This window comes from Ahaetulla prasina, chromosome 14 (assembly GCF_028640845.1).
Source record: "Ahaetulla prasina isolate Xishuangbanna chromosome 14, ASM2864084v1, whole genome shotgun sequence".
Lineage (NCBI taxonomy): Eukaryota > Metazoa > Chordata > Lepidosauria > Squamata > Colubridae > Ahaetulla > Ahaetulla prasina.
The window spans coordinates 12,523,039-12,544,640 of record NC_080552.1 but is presented as its reverse complement, the minus strand read 5'-3'; the positions used below and the strand labels follow the sequence as shown (position 1 = coordinate 12,544,640).

At 44.5% G+C, this 21,602-nt stretch overlaps 1 protein-coding gene across 1 annotated transcript in view; it reads right to left on the bottom strand.

The window, feature by feature from the left end:
- Positions 1-21,456, bottom strand: part of PIGQ (phosphatidylinositol glycan anchor biosynthesis class Q) — a 59,775-nt gene extending 38,319 nt beyond the window's left edge. The window contains exons 1-2 of the mRNA XM_058157165.1: positions 21,362-21,456; positions 13,625-14,315 (exon numbers count right to left, since the gene is read on the bottom strand). Coding sequence (XP_058013148.1) covers positions 13,625-14,315; positions 21,362-21,431 — 761 coding nt within the window. The 5' untranslated portion in view covers positions 21,432-21,456. The remainder of the gene's footprint in view (positions 1-13,624; positions 14,316-21,361) is intronic.
- Positions 21,457-21,602: the final 146 nt, after the last annotated feature.

Here is a 21,602-nt window from a genome sequence, read left to right as displayed (position 1 = left end):
TCCTGACAATGAGAACAATTAATCAGTGGAACAACTTGCCTCCAGAAGTTGTGAATGCTCCAACAATGGAAGTTTTTAAGAAGATGTTGGATAACTGAATTGTTAACCCTTAGGCAGGGTTTCCTGCCTAAGCAGGGGGTTGGGCTAGAAGACCTCCAAGGTCCCTTCCAACTCTGTTATTCTAGTCTAGTCTAGTCTATTCTGTTCTATTCTAAGATTTAGCGACTGTTCAAAGTTACAACAGCACAGAAAAATCTGACTTAGGAGCGTTTTTCACACTTACGACCGTTGCAGCATCCTCATGGTCACGCGATCAAAGTTCAGATACTTGGCAACTGGTTCATCTTTATGACGGTTGCAGTGTCCTGGGTTCACACGGTCACTTTTTGTGACTTTCTCACAAATAAAGCCAGCGGGGAAGCCGGATTCACTTAACAACCAGGTTATTAATTTAACAAATGCAGTGACTCGCTTAACAACTGTGGTGAGAAAGGTTGTAAAAATGGGGCCAAACTCCTTTAACAAATGTCTCCCTTAGCTAAAAAAATTTGGAGGCTCGATTGGGGTCATAAGTTGAGGATTGCCTGTAGCTGACAGTAACAAAAGGTAAGGTAAAGGTTCCTCTCGCACATATGTGTTAGTCATTCCCGCCTCTAGGGGGCGGTGCTCATCCCTGTTTCAAAGCCGAAGAGCCAGCGCTGTCCGAAGACGTCTCCGTGGTCATGTGGCCAGCATGACTCAACCCCAAAGGCGCACGGAACGCTGTTCCCTTCCCACCAAAGGTGGTCCCTATTTTTTCTACTTGCATTTTTACGTGCTTTCGAAACTGCTAGGTTGGCAGAAGCTGGGACAAGTAACGGGAGCTCACCCCATTACACAGCAGAACTAGGGATTCGAACCGCTGAACTGCCGACCTTTCGATCGACAAGCTCAGCGTCTTAGCCACTGAGCTACCACGTCCCTGAAAGTAACAAACGAATGCTTAAATCAAAACTTTACTCCCTGACATCGTAGCTTTCCACAAGGCTGGGAATTCTGCCCTGGAAGGTTGATTAAAATATGCCATTGCTCACTTGGACAATAAACTGGCATAATTCTGATAGTTCAATTCCGTATGACATTTCAGAATTAACGATCCACTTTTAGAGGCATCGTGTGGTGTCATCTCCCGAAGGCTAATTACAAGGGGTTATTTCCTCCCAATGCCTTCTAATAAATTATATCCACAAGTGTGATAAAGAGCAACTGCTGGAGCTAAAAATCAACGCTTGGAAATGACAAGGGCAGTCTCTTCATTAACACGTTTTCAAAGATCTAGCATTTAATATCTGGAGAGGAGATGCAAGATAAAACACTGAGGTCTGTTCACATCAAATTACGCAACATATACAGTATACAAAACAATTAGGAGATGCACTTGCTCCCAAGAACCGAATGGATTGCTGCAGGATATACAGTATATTTGCAATAAATAAATGTATAAGCTTTACGTGCAAAGGTATCACTGTTCAATCCACCCTCCGTATTCTTCAATCCAAATGCCAAGAACAAGAATCCCAAAAGTTCCAAAGTCCAGATATTGCCACTGGGATTTAGATTTGGGATTTAGTGTAGAAAAGAGTAACAAAGATGATTAGGGGGCTGGAAGGTAAGACATATGAAGAACGGCTGCAGGGATTGAGTATGCCTGGTCTAGAACTAGACTAGACTAGGCTAGACTAGACTAGACTAGACTAACAGAGTTGGAAGGGACCTTGGAGGTCTTCTAGTTCAACCCCCTACTTAGGCAGAAAACCAGTGGTGGGATACAAATAATTTAACAACCGGTTCTCTGCCTTAATGATTTCTTCCAACAACCAGTTCACCAAACTGCTCAGAAAGTTAACAACCGGTTCTCCCGAAGTGGTGCGAACTGGCTGAATCCCACCACTGCAGAAAACCCTACATCAATTTAGACAAATGGTTATCCATTTGTCTCACTAGGGGTGACATTATGGCAATGTTCCAATATTTGAGGGGCTGCCACAAAGAAGATGGGGTCAAGCTACTTTCCAAAGCATCAGAAGGCAAGACAAGAAGCAAGGGATGGAAATCAATCGGAGAAAGATCCAACCTAGAACTAAGGAGAAATTTCCTGACGCTGAGAACAATTGCCCAGTGAAACAACATGCCTTCAGAGGTTGTGGATGCTCCATCAATGGAGGTATTTAAGAAGAGACTGGAATGATATATAGTATCCTGCTTGAGCAGAGGATTGGACTAGAAGACCCCCAAGGTCCCTTCAAACTGTTATCTCTTTTGTTATCATCTATCATTTAGCCTACAAAGCCAGAAGCCTCCAGATCAGGGATCTCCAACCAATCTCTTTGGCAACTTTAAGACTTGTAGACTTCAACTCCCAGAATTCCTCAGCCAGCAAAGTCTTAAAGTTGCCAAGGTTGGAGACCTTGAGAGATGATAGACGATGTAGAGTGCCAGCAGTGCTAAAGTCTTCATCATCCATACTTTTTAGCTGTCACCTGGCCAGTGCTTACGTCTTATCAAAATTAAAGCTGTGGTGGTGCCATGGTTAGAATGCAGCATTGCAGGCTAATTCTGCCAACTGCCAGCAGTTTGAGTCTCACCGGCTCAAGGTTGACTCAGCCTTCCATCCTTCCGAGGTGGGTAAAATGAGGACCCAGGTTGTTGGGGGCAATATTTATCCAGGGAAGATGAACTAAGGCAGGGGTCTTCAACCTTGGTCCCTTGGCTGAGGAACTCTGGGAGTTGAAGTCCCCAAGTCTTAAAGGGACCAAGGCTGGAGACCCCTGAACTAAGGGACTCATCGAGATGCTGTTTCCTTCTGTCTCTTGTTTCGGAATTAACGATGGGAATTTATAGTAAGAGAGCTGAACAGTGGCAAGAAATCAGAAACAATCTGATAGACGTGGAAGGCATCCAGCTTTTGTGAGTTGCAACCCCAGTCGGCTCTTTCTGACTGCAAATAACGGGACAGTATCTCATTGTAATAAAAATTTAAAGCACCCAGTCGCACGCCTGCATTCTATTTCGCTAGCGGCTAGAAGAACCGTATGGAAAGGTTCTTTCTTTTTAAATTGCCGATCTTTACACTGTTAGATCTATTCAAGTTTTTTTTTTTTTAAAAATAGAAGGGCATCCTGATTAACAAGGATGATTTGTCGATTAAAGAAATGTTCAAGCTCTCAATTGATAAATATACTGAAGGAGGGTTTTTCAGACTCAGTCATTAAGGCGAAATAGGCCAAATGTGATCATTGTATGATGACGGGGGTGGATTGACGTAGGGAGACACAGTTCCAGTCCATTGTCAGTCGCAGAAGCTTCCTGAATAACTCTGGACCAGGCACTCTCTCTTAACCGGACCTACCTTGCAGGGTTGGGGTTTTTTGGGGGGGAGGGGGAAACAGGAGAGAATGATATGCATGCCACCTGAGCTACCAAATGAAAGGTGGGGGTATAAATGTTTTGATTTGGATGCTGCTTTCTTCTAAACCAGTTTGGGAAAGTGTTGTGCCTCGCTCGCCCCCCTCTCCGCAGCCGGGCCCCGCTCATCTCCTGCTATCTCAGCCAGAGACTGATAGTGCAGAAGAATGTCCTGGCATGCCTTCAGCCCCCAGCCCTGGCACCATGCCCGGACAAACCGAGCAAACAAACCTCCCTCTGATAGCATGTGTGCCTGAAGCCAGCCACGAGCTGGAATTGCCGGCAGCTGGGGACGAAACGATGCAGTGGATAGATCCACGCTTCCGGAGAATGGAGAGGCGACGTCAGCAAAAGGAAGGGAGGGGCAGGCCTGGATAAGTGCTGAGTCATGGAGCCACACTTCATGGCCTATATAAAGGATCTGCTTTCTGGCATTCTTTGAGTCAGGCAAAGTCTAATTTGGATTGCTGAAGTCACATCCTGGTCTCCTGCCTGCCCTGAGAACTCTGACAGAACTTTGGCAAAGCTGCAGAGGCTTTGTGGCCACGCTTGATATGGACTTCCACGACCCGGCCGTCAGAGGAGGAGTGGGACACGACAGAAAGCGGTGAAGGTGCTGCCCTAAAAGCCAGGAGACTGGGAGTTCTAGTCCTGCCTTAGGTATGAAAGACAGCTGGATAACTTTGGGCCAGTCCTAATCTCTTAGCCCACTCAGACGTATGTGTATGTGTGTGTATGAAAAAATAATATTGTAATAATCTATACATATAAAAACAGATGTGTGTGTGTGTGTATGTTCTAGCATAACTCTGGAACACCTTGAGCAATTTCAACTAAACTTGGTACACAGATTCACTTGACACTTCTGGGGGCACAGGGAAAACATTTTTAACTAATTTAATTCTCACCGAAATCAGGGCTCAGGGTGAAGTTGCTCATCCTGTCTAATACAAGATTGGGATAAATAAATACCCGGGCTACGCCGGGTTATCAGCCGGTAATAATAATAATAATTATTATATGAGAAATGGTGCCTACAGAGGAGGAGCTGGTATGATGGACTACAGTAAAGTGGCTGTTTCCCAGGAAGGAAGGATCACATCCCAGAAAGGAAGATGGGGACAAGAGGCAGGATAGCCCAGAGATGGATCGGAGACAAAGGAAGAGAGTCAGGATAACCACTCCCTCGAAATTCCCAGGTATATCTGTTAGAGTGAGAGCAATGCAGATTTAGTTCGGCAAGATTCTGTCTATTGGGTGTAACCAAATAAAGAACTGAATTCTGGCTGAATTTCTCTTTGTTGTTCTTGGGCTTAGCCTGACAAATAACAACAATTTCCTGACTTTTTCGACATACGACTTTGGAGCATTCTTAGACATAGTAAGATGTTTGCAAATTCTAATGTGATGCCTCCTATGGCTCACTGTTGGCCTACGGGGCCTGACTTTTGATACACCCTATGTACATATATGTACATACACAGTACATACACATACAGACAGATTAGTGCCTATTTCATGCCACTTGAAGATACGGTAATAACGAAGCAGAGGAAGCTGACAGGTAGAAAGAAGCGGAAAATGGGCCACAGTGAGTAAATATGATCCTTCAAATGTGGTATTATCTAGCTACCAAGTACAACCTCCCCAGATAGAATCCCTTGGAAATTGGCGGAAGGAATAAAAAACAAGTTAATTTTGAGGAATGGCTGCTTATGCGCAATGTGTGACCTCAAGTTCATGTGGCTTGCCATTTCCCTCTTCAGCTTGATGGGACTTCATTTCCTCTTATTATTCTATTTATGGGTTGAATACGAGCATTCCAAACGCAAAGGCAGGATATAAATTAAGCCAGGCTGAAATGGCTCCATATTCCATTGAACTTGACACACCGCTGCTTATATAAAATATACCCGCTCCAGATTATAGCTGTAGTGACTATTGTTTTTTCTTCTTTTTCTGTTCAGTTTGTCAGGATCAGACGAGAACCATTCAGCTTTTCATCTCCTTGTCCCAGGCCTTGCAACTAGGGAAGGAGCAGTTACGGAATGTAATGGATCAGATAATATTTTCAGGGTTTTATTTGGTATGCTTCCAGCTTATGAATCAGCAAAAAGCAAGCAACCTTATGCCCAAATTTTTTTTTTTAAACTTAGCATTTGTTGGAGCCGTTTCTTTCTTTGAAAAAGGCTAATTCCAATTTCCATAGATGTCAACTAATTTTTATGAAAGAATCTATCAATCCTATATTAATGGGTGAAAGGCTGCAGTACGGAGTCAGAAAACCCTTTATATGGTTGTGTTGGAATAATTATTTTGGCTTAGACCAGTGATGGCTAACCATTTTCTTGTCGTGTGGCCAAAAGTGCGCAAGTGTACGGGCAACAGCACACGTGTGTGCCGGCACCCATAATGGAAAGTGTGCGCCCCCTGCACATGCGCGCATGACCGCCCCACTCCATCACTCTGCACATGTGACACACACACCATTTTTGGCCTAGCAGGCCTCCCTGCAGCCTCCTGGGCTCAAAAATGGGCTATGAGGGGGCGGGCCGCACCCCCCAAGCGCCATTTTTGGGCTGGCATGCCTCCCTGTAGCTTCCTGGGCCCAAAAACAGGCTGCTCCCCCCACTCCACCCGCCCCCCCTGCGCTTGTGCACAAGTCTCCCGCATGCAGCTCGCTCCCCGTGCATCCAGAAAATTAGCTGGCTGGCGGGAGGTGCGCATGCATGCATGGTGGAGCTGAGCTGGGAGACGGCTTGCATGCCTGCAGAGGGCTCTGCATGCCAGCTTGGCACACGTGCCATAGGTTCGCCTTCACGGGCTTAGACTGTCAGAAAAATGACAAGCTTTTCTCTTCAATAAAGCGCTACCCTGGTTCCCTAGAGCTTGCACTTGAATATTTTGTTGACTTTCTGTAAAACTGTACGAGATTTTGCCAGTCGAGGATTGTTAAATGAGCATTACCTGTAAGTTCTTAGGAACTCGTCATTCCATACTTTTAACCGTCGAATGAATTTGAACAAATTAACTACTCCCTGGGGAAGAGCCTAATGCTGGGAACGATGGAGGGCAAAAGAAGAAGGGGACGGCAGAGAACGAGGTGGCTGGATGGAGTCACTGAAGCAGCCGGCGTGAGCTTAAATGGACTCCAGGGGATGGTAGAGGACAGGAAGGCCTGGAGGAACGTTGTCCATGGGGTCGCAATGGGTCGGACACGACTTTGCAACTAACAACAACAAAACTGCAAACTCATTCCCCAAATGGAGACCATTATATACCTAAAATGCACAGAGGGGTTAGGCTTTAGAGAGCCTGAGGGATTTCAGAAATATAACAACATTTCTACACAAGTAACTATAAAGAGAGAAATGGGCTCAAACGTGAATTAACAAGAATTCTGATAAACATAGAAAGGAATGCAAATCGAATAAAAGGTGCTGGAAAACAAAGTGATTCCCAGTTAGGACGTTAGTGTAACATCCTGTTGCAGATTTTGTCTATCCAAAAATAGCTTTATGGTGTGATTGCTCATATTGTTGTGTCTGCGCCACCCGAGCCGGGCCCCCTGCCAGAAAGTGACTTGGAAGGTGAGGGGGAAGGGCCATCAGGACTTACCTTGGGAGCACTGGCTTCCCTGGCTCAGCTCCAGGACCCAGAGGCAGGCCAGATGGAGGAGATAACGAGGTCTCCGTCCCCTGACTCTTTCCACCCACAGGCCACGTCTCCAGACCCAGCTGATGGCAATCAGGCCTGGCTGGACCCTAGGTTTCGTAGGCAGGAGAGGCGGGAACAACAGAAGCAGGGGTGGGGCAGGCCTAGGAAGTGCTGAGTCATGGAGCCACACCCCACAGGATATAAAAGCAGCAAGGGCTGCTATGCCTCTTTGTAGCTGGCAAATCAACTGCTTGACTAGAGCTGAAGTACTGTTTGTTGACTCATCGGCATCAAGGGAGATAACAGAGACACTTGGCGGACGCTCGCTAGTTTGCTGCCAGAGCTGATAGTGCCGGCTAATTAAGCCATCGTTCGGACTGAGGCGAGGGGGACAGAACACATATCCCTATACCCATGATGGAGAACCTATGGCACATGTGCCACAGTTGGCACACAACGTCCTCTCTGTGGGCACGGAGTTGCCCCAGTTGAGCTCCACAGGGTCTGCACACATTCCTCCCACTGGTCAGCTGATCTGGTGTCTCCTTATTCCTAATGGGTCTTTGAGTTATGGCACAGCAGAATTCTGGATATTTTGAGACATTTCAAACCCTAGCAGGTCAGAACATTTAGGAGAGAGGCTCTGTCTAGCTGTGTGTGGAGAAAACTGGACAACTAATAACCCGAAAGAAAGCTAATTTAAAATGACCAGTTGATGTAAGGAAAGGGTGTTATGAAATCCTTACGCTGTTTTAATTGCTGTATTTGAAGGCAAGCAGCAGTTCACAGGAGCAACACAGTAAAAACTTCTGTTGATTAAAATAAAATTAGTCTCTGCTGTGCATGCGTGGGGGGCAGGGGCCATGCGGGAGGAGGCGTGTGCGCATGCCTGGGAGAATGGGGCACATGCAGGGTGTGTGTGCGCATGCACGGGGGGGCATGCAGGGGGCCGCACGCTCATTGCATTTTGGGAATTTGGGTGCGGGCAGGCACATTCGCACTCAAGCTTTGGGCACTCGGTCCGGAAAAGATTAGCCATCACTGCCCTATACAATTATGTTTATCCTACATACTCATTTCAAGCAATTTCTGATCCACAAGATGAACGTAAGGTTAGCAATGTGATGTTATCACGTTTGAAGACGCTTACAAAAAAATGTTAAAGGATGAATGGTTTAAAACACGACTTTAGAGAAGCCAGACTGATTTCTTCCCTCGGCTTGTTCCAGAGTTTATATCTGTCTGAAGTGAAAAGGACGTATTGAATTATTTTGCGATTCTTCTCCTCCTCCCTTGGATACTTTTGGTTGAACTTTCCTGTGTAAAGACCCCACTGCCCAGCTTCTAAAAATAAAGTTTACGAGCAGTTTTGCACCTTTCACAAGTTGTGTCATCTTTTCTTCAGCCCATGCCCAAAGAATGAGCAGCAAAATATCCTTTGAATGCACATCCTGATAGACCTATTTGCCACAAGACACGTCTGTGCGTGCTCAGGAGGGAAGATCGCGAGTAACTGCGCTGTCCCAAAGGTGCTTTTTTTCAAGAGGCAGCTGGGCTTTCTGGTTTTTTTTCTTTGAAGACGTTTTGCTTCTCATCCAAGAAGCTTCTTCAGCCTCTTGAAAAACGCACCTTTGGGACAACCATGACCTGGATGACTGAGAATCTCTCCATAGACAAGTAAACTGGCTAATTTAAAAAGCTAAATGTAAAGTAACCCTTTCTAACCAAGAGATGGTGCTAAAGAGCAACCGAAGAGCCCTCTTTCTTAAATGTACAATGAAAGTAACCCCTTCGCTCACATCCAGATCACTTCGGTTCCATTGTGTTTGATTCTCGGAGATTGCCTGGACAAGTCCCTGCAGTTTTCTTGGCCAGGTTTTTTCAGAAGTGGTTTGTCATTTCCTTCTTCCTAGAGCTGAGAGAAAGCGACTGGCCAAAGACAGGGCTAGAACTCCCAGTTTCTAGGCTGATGCCCTAACCATGTCAAACTGACGTTTAAAACATCCAGCATTTTAAATATAAACTGACCTCCATTTGCAAGGGCTCGTTCTTCTAATTTTATTGGCAAAGCTCAATTACCTCCCATAGTAAAACTGGTAGGATGCAGCTTTGATTACAGAAGGAAGGTATCTTGGGTAGACAGCACAGAACGGCCTTACTGTGGGTTACAGAATTTCACACACACACACGCACACACACAAACACAGAGGCTAAAGTAAAGGTAAAGGTTCCCCTTGCACATATGTGCTAGTCGTTCCCGACTCTAGGGGGCGGTGCTCATCTCCGTTTCAAAGCCGAAGAGCCAGCGCTGTCCGAAGACGTCTCCGTGGTCATGTGGCCGGCATGACTCAATGCCAAAGGCACACAGAACGCTGTTCCCTTCCCACCAAAGGTGGTCCCTATTTTTCTACTTGCATTTTTTACCTGCTTTCGAACTGCTAGGTTGGCAGAAGCTGGGACAAGGAACGGGAGCTCACCCCGTTACGCGGCACTAGGGATTTGAACCACTGAACTGCTGACCTTTCGACCGACAAGCTCAGCGTCTTAGCCACTGAGCCACCGCATCCCAACACAGAGGCTAGTGTGTCTCAAATTCGACCACTTTAAAATGTGTGGATCTCACCTGCAACATACTGGCTGGGGAATTCTGGGAGTTGAAGTCCATGCCTTTAAAATTGATTGGAGCATGCTGGGAGAGAGTAGGGAATGCTAACTGGGAAATTCTGGGAGTTGAAGTCCACACATTTAAAGTTGATTGGGGTATTCTGGGAGTGCAGGGAGAATGCTGGCTAGGGAATTCCACATGTTTGCTAACTGGGAAATTCTGGGAGTTGAAGTCCACACATTTAAAGTTGACTGGAGCATTCTGGGGGTGTAGGGAATGCTGGCTGGGGAATTCTGGGAGTTGAAGTCCATGCCTTTAAAATTGATTGGAGCATGCTGGAAGAGTAGGGAGAATGCTGGTTAGGGAATTCTGGGAAGTTGAAGTCCAGGCATTTTGTCTATCCTAGTATGTTTTCCCTGACTTTACCTCAGGAAAAAGAACCACTAGTTTTCCTCATGCACTACAATATGGTCCTGTGTGGAAGCAAAAATCCTGAGGATGTGAACAGCATTCGGCCCATGTCTTTAGCCGTCCAACGATCTAACTTTCAATGAATGCTTCATGAATAACCATTGATTAGCACAATTAGCTCAAACCAGGCTGATAGTTAGTCATCTGTACACTCAAGGACTGCAGTTTGTCCATTCCCTTCCGTTCCCCCACAGGCATCTCAAACACATGTGAAAGCTAACAGGCTTCTACTTCCAACAGATAGTATGAATGCCTTAGCTGTAATCTTTTACGACAGTATTATTCAGTTGGAAACCGGCTTATGGTTTCTGTTTTCGTAGCCCGAGGCTGCACTTGCTAAGCTTTGAGTGGCTGAGAAGCCACTATCCAAATGGAATTAAATCAAACTGCCCTTTGCCGGCTTGGGAACGAAACTTCAATTCCCGTTTCCCTCTTGGCGGTACAACGAGATCCCCTCGGAAGGCCCAATCTGCTCTAAAGTATAAGCTTACACCTCCCGCCCCCACAAAAAAAGGTTTTTAATTCCACACCCGCTCAGAATGACAGGTCGGAGGTTTGCCTTTTGGGGCTCTTCCAGAGTTTTCCATTCAAAACACTTCAGAGGGAAAGTCGGCAACATGAGGCCTTGAAGCAGCTAAACTCCCACTTCTGAGTCAACAGAAGTTAACTTCTGGGAGCCAGTGTGTCTAGTGGTGAAGGCACCAGGCTACAAACTAGGGGACAGTGAGCTCTAGTCCTGCCTTAGGCATGAAAGCTGCTTGGGTGACTTTGGATTGTAGGAAGTTAGCACTCACTCCTCTCCTAGAAGAATGAAATATTTTAGAAAATATTAAAAAGGGCAGAAGATTATATTACCCTGGATAAGAAATTGAGAAACCTGTTTTAAAGAAAGCAGCTTCCTGCCTCCCCACCCCCCTTTGTCAATAGGTCAGAGATAGAAACTCACTTCCCCCCCACCTTTTCAATGGGCAATTAAGGCTTCAGCCAAGCTCACTCAATCCCCCCCACCTTTGCAAATGGACTGTCATTTGCAACACAATAGGACTCATCTAGCAACAGAAACTCACCACATGGCAAGGCTCAAGCAAGCTTGAGAGACAACCTACAACCTTAGCTAAGACCCCTAGACCACCTGGGAGTTTGACAACAAATCAGGGTACATTTCTTATACAGGAACAGGAAACACCAAGGTGGGACCCTACAGAGAGTATAAACTCAGGCGCTCAGCATCCCTTCTGCCCTTCGACCCTACTCCCCTCTTCTTCTCTTCTTCTCCTTTCCTCTCTGGTTCTTCACCCAACGCCTTGAACATGTGACCACCATTAAACCATCTTTCCAAGCAGTCTCCATGTTTCCAGTGTCTTTGTCCCCACTTGGAACTGAACCCAGATGGATATTTCTTCCAACAGGATCAACCACTAGGAGACAGTGAGTTCTAGTTCTGCTTTAGGCATGAAAACTGGCTAGGTGACTTTGGATCAACCACTAGGAGACAGTGAGTTCTAGTCCTGCTTTAAGCATGAAATCTGGCTGGATGACTTTGAGTCAATCACTAGGAAACAGTGAATTCTAGTCCTGCCTTAAGCATGAAAGCTGGCTGGGTGACTTTGAGTCAATCAATAGGAAACAGTGAGTTCTAGCCCTGCCTTAGGCATGAAAACTGGTTAGGTGACTTTGGGTCAATCACTAGGAGACAGTGAGTTCTAGTCCTGTCTTAGGCATGAAAGCTGGCTGGGTGATTTTGGGCCAGTCACTCTTTCTCAGCCGAAGTCACCTTACAGGGTGGTTGTTGTGGGGAAAATAAGAGGAGGGAGGAGTTTTTTGTGTATTCGCCACCTTGAGTTATTTATAAAAATAATAAAGCTGGGATATAAACAAACAAACAATCCATTTTATTGCAAAAGTCTATTTCGCACCTGGGATTTCTGTCCTCCAGGAAAGCAGCGATCAGACATGATTCGAAGAGCACTGTTTTAAGTCACCCATTAATATGAAAGAATCAAGAATTAGGTTGGCGAGAAGATCTATTTCTTGTTTTCCTTTGACACATTCGCTACTGGAAACACTGATGTTTCAACAGCAAGCAAATAGGTACAGTGTACTTCCTTATACTAAAGGTGAGCTCTCTGTCACTTAGGAAAAAGTTCCCAATTCCCCCACCACCACCCGTCCATCTTTTTATTTTAAAAAAAATTTCTGACATTACAGAACTAATACTGAAATGTATTAATTCCACTCTTACATTTCATGACATAACAGAAAAATGTCATGAGCCAAGAAAAGGCGAAGAAGCTTAAACCAAAATACGAACCAGCATTTTAACAGCTGAACAGAGAAAAGGAATTAAAATGCTGCAGTTTAAAAAAAAATCATGAATGAATGGATGGGTAAAGCACATAGAACTGAAAATTTACAAATTACTCTGTTTCCCCAAAAATAAGACCAGAAAACCGGAAAATAAGTCGTAGCGTGATTTTTCAGGATGTTCATAATATAAGCTCTAACCCCCAAAATAAGCCCCAGTTAAAATATTTCTGGAACGAGTCCAGAAATATTTTACAAGAAGAGTTCTCCACTCCTCTGAAAACAACAAAATACCTTATCCCACCAGACTTGAAATCCTAGGCTTAGAAAACTTGGAACTCCGTCGCCTTCGACAAGACCTAAGTTTAACTCATAGAATCATCTATTGTAATGACCTTCCTGTTAAAGACTACTTCAGCTTTAATTGCAATAATACTAGAGCAACCAATAGATTTAAACTTAATGTCAACCGCTTTAATCTAGATTGCAGAAAATATGACTTCTGTAACAGAATCATCAGTGCTTGGAATACTTTACCTGACTCTGTGGTCTCTTCCCATAATCCTAAAAGCTTTAACCAAAAACTTTCTACCATTGACCTCACCCCATTCCTAAGAGGAGCATAAGGGGCGTGCATAAGCGCACAAACGTGCCTACTGTTCCTGTCCTATTGTTTTTCTTTTCTTCTTCCTATATATATATATATATATATATTTATATATATATATATATATATATAGATATATATATATATATATATATATATATATATATATATATATATATATATATATATATGTATATATATATATGTGCTTATACCTCCTAATTTTTACTCATATATATGTTTATATACTATATAATCTTTTTATATGTTGTGACAAAATAAATAAATAAATAAAAAATAAATATTTTGATTGTCAGCCAGGTGAGTGCATTTAGTACCATATTTCCCCCAAAATAAGACCTAACCAGAAAATAAGCCCTAATACATCTTTTGGAGCAAAAATTAATATAAGACCCGGTCTTATTTTTGGGGAAACACGGTAGTTTAAAACCTGGAATTGCTGATGGCTCAAAAACTAGTTCCCCATTTTTGAACCCTATGATCTCCTATCCATCTTTCCCGTTCAGCCCACGTACCTGCTTTTACAGATGGCCGCTACGAAGGAAAGGAGGAGTGTTATTAGCATGCACGCAGGGACTGACACCTGTTTCAACAGCTCTACGATAATGCTGGCCTCCACCCCTTCAGACTGCCAGTGGGTGAGCCTGATGGGTCCCTCGTCGTACCGGCTCTTCATGAACAGCAATTTGCTTTTTGCCACGGTGTCAAACACAGCGGCTAGCTTGGAAGCGTCGGCTGCCTTCTGATCGGAAGCAATCCCGTGATTGTCAGGAGGGTGAAGCTGCGACAGCATCACTTTTTGCTGGTCGTAATAGATCACAATGATTTCTTCGACGCCGCTGCCGTTGCCGCCGCCGCTGGATTCCTTCCAGGTGGCCACACAGTTCCAAAACTTGCCGTCTTTTCGCCTGCCGAGTTGGATCCAGGAGCCCTGGGAAAAAATGATGCCCAGGTCTTCCAGGAACTTTTGCAGCATCTGCTTTTCTTGGCTGTTGGTCCACGAACCCAAGACGGACAGTTGGACGTGGGTGGCATGTTGCATTTTGGAGAGATACTGCTTCACCTGAGCCGGGATCAAAGGGAAATGGATCACAGCCAGGATAACGACGGAGTTCTGTTCTGGAATCCATCGTCCAATCAGAAGGCCATCTTCCGCCGAAGCGCAGCAAAGAGGGAAAAAGACTTTAAAGGCCATGATGTGGAAATCTGAAATGTATAAGGGAACGGGGGGGGGGGGAGGGAGAAAAAAATGAAATAAACAAGCTGCTTTCCGAATTCGTGCACTGGAGCAAATTAAAAAGCCTTCAACTAACTGAAGGAAGTACTTTTGTTGCTGTTTCTATGGACAGTATGTGACGGGAGAACAGATGGATTATTCAAAAACTGGGAGGATTAGAAAAGATCAAAAGAAAACAATCCTAAAGTCTCATCGAGGACAGCTGAAAGATTTGGCACGTGTAGCTAGAAGACACAGTAACAATTCCAAAAATATAAATGGCCAACACACAGAAGTTGAGGCAGAGTTTTCGATTGCTCCGAAGCTCAGAATTCTGTCTGGAAAATTCAGCAACTGGTTCATGTTTATGACGGTTGCAGTGATCCTCTCTGGGTCGCGTGATCCCCTTTGGTGACCTTTGGCGAGTAGCGAAGCCAATGGGAAAATCAGATTCACTTAAGCACCACGTTGCTAACTTAACTACTGCCGAGATTCCCTTAACAACTGTGGCAAGAAAGGGCATAAAATGGGACAAAATTCACGTAGCCACTGTCTCGCTTAGCAACAGAAATTTCGAGCTCAATGGCGGTTGTAACTTGAGGGCTACCTGTAGTCAAGCATAGAGATAGCCGGACTGAGGTAGTCGATTACAGTCCTGGATTAGAAACCAGGAGGCTGTGAGTTTGAGTCCTTCCTTAGAAAAACCAGCTGTTGATTTTGGGTCAACCTCTCTCTCTCTCTCTCTCTCAATCCAACCTACTTTACAGGGTTTGTCAGAAAAAGAGGAGATGGGAACATTATGTACGTTTTCTTGAGTTGTACAACGATGGAATATAAATATAACAGAATAAATATGTTCAGACAGCCATCTCTCAGATAAATCGCTTATTACAGGACAAAGGGGACGTAAAGGGTCTCCAATTGTTATTATTTTCCAACTATGAAATGTGGATAAAGTGGCATTTCTTTGTACAGCTGCCACGGGGACAATTAAGTTAATTAATCAGATGATTAAGCTAACAAGCGCAAGGACTGCCACGGCGGATGAGATTAATGGATCGGCTCAAAAGCCGGTTGCCATTTGAATAGTTCCGAACTGGGATTCTCTTGAAAGAGAGAGCTGGGTGGTCTAATTAAAAGCAAGCATTTCATCCGAGATATTAAGTCGAGCGCTGGTTTTTATTCCAAAGACATTTAAAGTCACGATGCTGATGCCGCCCTCAGACACAAGAAATACACGACTCCTTTCTAAACCCCAGCATAATGTGGGATGTTACGTACCCACATTTTTGGCAGTTAAAAAAAAAACCCAATTAAGTTCTTAATGGGAAGTTTCTATAGACAGCCCAGCTGGAGTACCCAGCATTTAACTGTAGAAGGCTCCAATGTCTTTAGCAATAGCCTGGCTGCCATCCACCCACAAAATACAGTATACCTTAAGCTTATCATTATCAGCAGCTTAATTTCATCAGTACAGTCCTACAGGGAAGGCACAAAACAGCAGTCAGAAGAGTTCTCAAGGCCAGCTTTTGTACTCTCCCAGTTACTGTATCCTTTTTAGCAGCCATCTAATTGTATTTTCTGAATTCCTGCTGCTTTCTTCTTGCTGGGAGATCCTGGTGAGATCCAGCAGCCGGAAAATAGAGACTATTTAGCCGTGACAAGGTCGCGTTGCCTGGGGTGTCCCACGAGGAGGCTAGTCGACATTGGACCCGCTACATGACATAGGCTTAACCACCCCGGGAGTAACTGCTCATACACAATTTAATTTTATACGCAATTGTATCCGTCACCCGTGCTGTGCGGTTTTTTAAAGAACGATTCAACTGCTCTGGTGTTTTTGATTTTGATAGACATTCTATATGCAGTTTTTGTGAATCTTGGGGGGGTGGCATCGACGCTGTTTTGTGATGCCATAAAAAGGTAAAGGTAAAGGTTCCTCTCACACATATGTGCATCTTATCTATGGCATATAATTAACGGATGGGCTGGCTTGAAACCAGCTTTTAAATAAACACCCAATGCACAATTGGCTGTGAATTCTAGTCTCCAGTCAAGGTAAGTTTGAAGATGATAAATAGCTAAGAATCTTTTGGGAGTCTTACTCCCGGCCTGGACCACCGGCATGGCTTTGACAAGTAGGGAAATCATATTTTCCAACCTGAAGGTCATCCTTCTGTGCTTAGGTTCAATACACTTGGAGGGCATTCAATTAGCCAAAATAAAGGTAACAGTTCCCCTTGCACATTTGTGCTAGTCGTTCCCGACTCTAGGGGGCGGTGCTCATCTCCGTTTCAAAGCCGAAGAGCCAGCGCTGTCTGAAGACATCTCCATGGTCATGTGGCCAGCATGACTCAATGCCAAAGGCGCATGGAATGCTGTTCCCTTCCCACCAAAGGTGATCCCTATTTTTTCTACTTGCATTTTTTACGTGCTTTCGAACTGCTAGGTTGGCAGAAGCAGGGACAAGCAACGGGAGCTCACCCCGTTACGCGGCACTAGGGATTTGAACCGCTGAACTGCCGACCTTTCGATCGACAAGCTCAGCGCCTTAGCTACTGAGCCACCACTTCCCTTCTATGCAGAGGTGGGTTTCAGCAGGTTCTGACCAGTTCTGGAGAACCGGTCGTGGAAATTTTGAGTAGTTCAGAGAACCGGTAGTAAAAATTCTGACTGGCCCCGCTCCCATCTATTCTCTGCCTCCCGAGTCCCAGCTGATCAGGAGGAAATGGGGATTTTTGCAGTATCCTTTCCCTGCCACACCCACCAAGCCACGTCCAACAAGCCACACCCACAGAACCGGTAGTAAAAATGTTTTGAAACCCACCACTGCTTCTATGTGACGCCAGACAAAATAGTAAATAAATAAATAATAAATAAAAATATGTTACACTTATGTGACGCCATACAAAATTAATTAATTAATTAATTAATTAATTAATTAATAAGCAAGCAAGCAGCAATCCAACTCCAGCGCGCTTAGCAAATGATGTTAATCCCACCACTTACCTCCCTTCTAACAAATGATTTGCCTTTTAGGCTTCTGCCTCAGAAGAACAAGGAGACAGAAGTTGTTAAAAAAAAAAAGCAAGAGATTTTGGCTGCGGCATGTAAAAGGTTTTACCAAGCACTGCAGGGTTTCCTAGATGGAAGGCACAAAAGAGGGATAAGTATCACCTTATCTGAATCCTCCGCCCCAATCAACCACTCTGTTTTCACTCTAAAAATCCAAGGTGACATCAAAACACGTGACCTTGGAATGGAGGAATTCTTATCTTTTTAAGTAACTTAAATATCAAAACATAAACATTACGGTCCATAAGACCAGTTTACAGTATCCAGCGGTCTGCTGTCCTTCAGCACCATTCCAAGGTTGTCATGCCATAAAAAAAAAAAAACACCTTTGGGCTGTTTTTATAGGTCTAATCAGCAAAATGGAAATGTTGGTTTTTTACAGCAAGTAGATTGGAAAGCATTTATGCAGAAAGGGAAGTTGTTGCTGACTTCCTTTCTGTTAAAATAAAAGTACAGCTGATCTCTGACATTTTGCCCTGGAAAAGGGACAATCCATTTGAATTGAAAATGCCTTGACTTATCCAGGGGGGGGGAAAATATATCAGCCTGTCAAATGGTGTTGCAGGAGGCAGTGTCTGTTTATGGATGAATTCCCAGTCTCTTGAGGCAGAAAAGAAGTGTCTGGTTGATACATGGTCTTTACCATGAATGTGGAGTACAGTTTCTGGGAAGGGGCTATTTCCTCTTCAGCCCCATTCACTTAGGAATGTGGGGCAGCTGTCATTGTGGGTAAATGTTGGAGAGTCAATTGATCTCCAGGCTCAGGAGGAAGAAACAGGAATAAGAGTCACAGTGCGGTCACACCAGCAAATTTTAGGAGTAGCAAGCGTTGAAAACACCTTAGACATCCCATTGCTTAGCTGAAGAGATCAACTGCCAGGAAAGTAAGACATTTGTGGGGGGGAAATAAGCATTAAACAAATTTGCAGATGACACCAAGCTGGCAGGAATAGCCAACACTCCAGAAGATAGGCTTAAGATACAGAAGGATCTTGACAGACTTGAACATCAGGCCCTATCTAATAAAATGAAATTCAATGGTGAAAAAAAGCAAGGTTCTACATTTAGGCAAGAAAAACAAAATGCACAGGTACAGTATATGTGGTGCCTTGCTCAACAGTACTAACTGTGAGAGGGATCTTGGAGTCCTAGTGGACAACCATTTAAATATGAGCCAGACGTGTGTAGCAGCTGCCAAAAAAGCCAACACTGTTCTAGGCTGCATCAACAGAGGAATAGAATCAAGATCACGTGAAGTCTTAAGACCATTTTTTAATGCCTTGGTAAGGCCACACTTGGAAAGCTGCATCCAGTTTTGGTTGCCATGATATAAAAAAAGATGCGGAGATTCCAGAAAGAGTGCAGAGAAGAGCAACAAAGAGGATGAGGGGACTGGAGGCTAAAACATATGAAGAACGGTTGCAGGAACTGGGTATATCTAGTTTAATGAAAAGAAGGGGAGACTAGGGGAGACATGATAGCAGTGCTCCAATATCTCAGGGGCTGCCACAAAGAGGGAGTCAAGCTATTCTCCAAAGCACCAGAGGGTAGAACAAGAAGCAATGGGTGGAAACTAATCCAGGAAAGAAGCAATTTAGAACTAAGAAGAAATTTCCTGACAGTGAGAACAATTAATCAGTGGAACAACTTGCCTCCAGAAGTTGTGAATGCTCCAACAATGGAAGTTTTAAAGAAGATGTTGGATAACTGAAGTGTTGCTGGATTTCCTGCCTAAGAAGGAGGGTTGGACTAGAAGACCTCCAAGGTCCCTTCCAACTCTGTTATTCTATTCTATTCTATTCTATTCTATTCTATTCTATTCTATTCTATTCTATTCTATTCTATTCTATTCTATTTGTGCTTTGCAAAATTGTTTCCTGCCAAGTCTGCAACAGGGCTATTTTTCTGTAAAATATTGGTACTTAAGCAAGTGAGCACTAATATTGGTGCTTCATTCTACTCAAACCTACCCTATATATCTATTGCAACCGAATTCCCCAGCCACAATATATATGCCAGGGAAAACCTTGCGAGAAGAAAGTGAACAACTGAAGAGGTAAAACTCACACTGTACTTACTGTAGAAATGCTTCTATTATGCATTATTAGGAAAACCATGTTTTCCACACCCAGTTGACAGTTCACAGCCCTGCCCCACACTCACAAGTTCATCACATTGTCCAATCAATTCTTCACACTCAATTGGATAAATCAGACGCAGGATGTCCTTGAATACAGAATGTTGTTATGAGTAACTTTCTACCGCTCCAACAACAACCCCCTCCCAACTTCCCCCGCTAAAATATGTGGCAGTTAAGAAGCAAAAAGAAAACTGCCTTCCAAAACTGACAACTAAATCTAGTCTAAACATCTGGCTGAACCATAATAAGTGAAATTTTTTAAAAGTTAAAGGGAAGGTTTTTTTTTTTAAAAAGGGAAGTTCAGCAGTTCTAAAGGATAACATTTTACTTAGTCGTTGAAGAACGAACATCTGTTAAGAGTCCATTTGCCCAAGTTTCATAGAGGGAAGGCATTAATAAATAACAATCTGGCTGTTGGACCAGGGTGCTTGGAGGACCCCAATGGGTGGTAAATGTTGGTGGGATATGTGGCTTACTGAATTTGCCACCTTGCTCTTCTTTTCCAGATTCTATTTATTGTAATACAAACCACCCAGGGTGTTGCCTAATTAAAAAAAAAAGTAAATATCTGAAAAGTCTCCTGAGCCTTAAAAAAACAACAATAACCCTGAATTGCAGCATAAGCTGTCACAGATTTTAATGATACCTCAAAATATTCAGTGCCTTCCTTTTCCTTAATTTCAAATGTTAGTTTATTCATTTCTGCACATTCTAAAATTTTTGTTATTATCTTTACTATTATCATTACTGTGATGTTTATCACTCAAAAGAACTGTAACCAAACAACACACTGTCTATATGGATTTTGAATATGCTGCTCTTTTTTATTTATATTAATAAAAAGAAAAGAAAATATCCTAGGGCAAAGACCGCATCCCAAAGATCCTCCCCTCAAAGACCCCCAAACACAAAGACTCTCTTCCCCAAGACAGCACCCCAAACATCTTCTCCCAAATACCCTCCCTCCAAAGATAACCCCCACCCCGCCACCCTATTCTAGGCTTAACAAGCAGACCCTTTTGCAATCTGCGAAAGCTTCTTCCCCTTACAGGGTCCCTCCCAACAAACAGGCAACTTTCCTCCTCGCCCATCTGCTTCCCATCAAGTCCCGTTTCCAGGACTCAACTAAGCAGGGGTGAAATCCAGCAGGTTTTGAGTACTTTGGAGAACTGGCAAAAACCATCTCTGGCTGCTCCCAGAGTGGGATGGGAATGGGGATTTTGCAGTATCCTTCCCCAGGAGTGGGGTGGGAATGGAGATTTTACAGTATCCTTCCCCTGGAGTGGGGAGGGAATGGGGATTTTGCAATATACTTCCCCTGGAGTGGGGAGGGAATGGGGATTTTGCAGTAGCTTTCCCCTGCCACGCCCACCAAGCCACACCACACCCACTTAGCCACGCCCACAGAACCGGTAGTAAAATTTTTGAATTTCAGCACTGTCTCCAACCTTGGCAACTTTAAGCCTGGAGGACTTCAACTCCCAGAATTCCCCAGCCAGGTCCACCAGGCTTAAAGTTGCCAAAGTTGGAGAGCCTGAACTAGGGAACCCTTGGTGGCCCAATTCACACAACCCCCCCAATCCCTGGGTTTAATTCCTGCATCAGGCGACCCCCACCCACCCGCGGGGATTCTACGCCGGTGAAAGGCCCAGCATCCCAAAAGAGACCCATCCCCATGGTGGTTTATTCAACGAACTCTGTTTAAGCGTGCCTATGCTTCGACAGCTGCAGGGACCCAAGACCCCCCCCCGAAAGGGGGGGGGCTCCCGTGTCCCCATTTGCCCTTTTTTCAGTGCCTCCCCATTTGTTCCCCAAACTTACCCTCCCCCCTCGCTTTTGCTGCCCCCCAGAAACGCGGAAGAGGGAGAAAAGAACTCGCGCCGCTTGACATTCAACCCACTTCCGGGTGCTACTGGGTGGTTTCTAGGAGACGCAGTCCGGCGCTCAAAGACGTCCGTCCGGGGTGTCCTTGCCTAATAGCCTTCCGGCGACCTCCCGCCTTCGCCTCTATTGAGTTCCGCCTCATCGAGCTTCCCTTTTGCGGGAAGAAAGGAGGCGTACC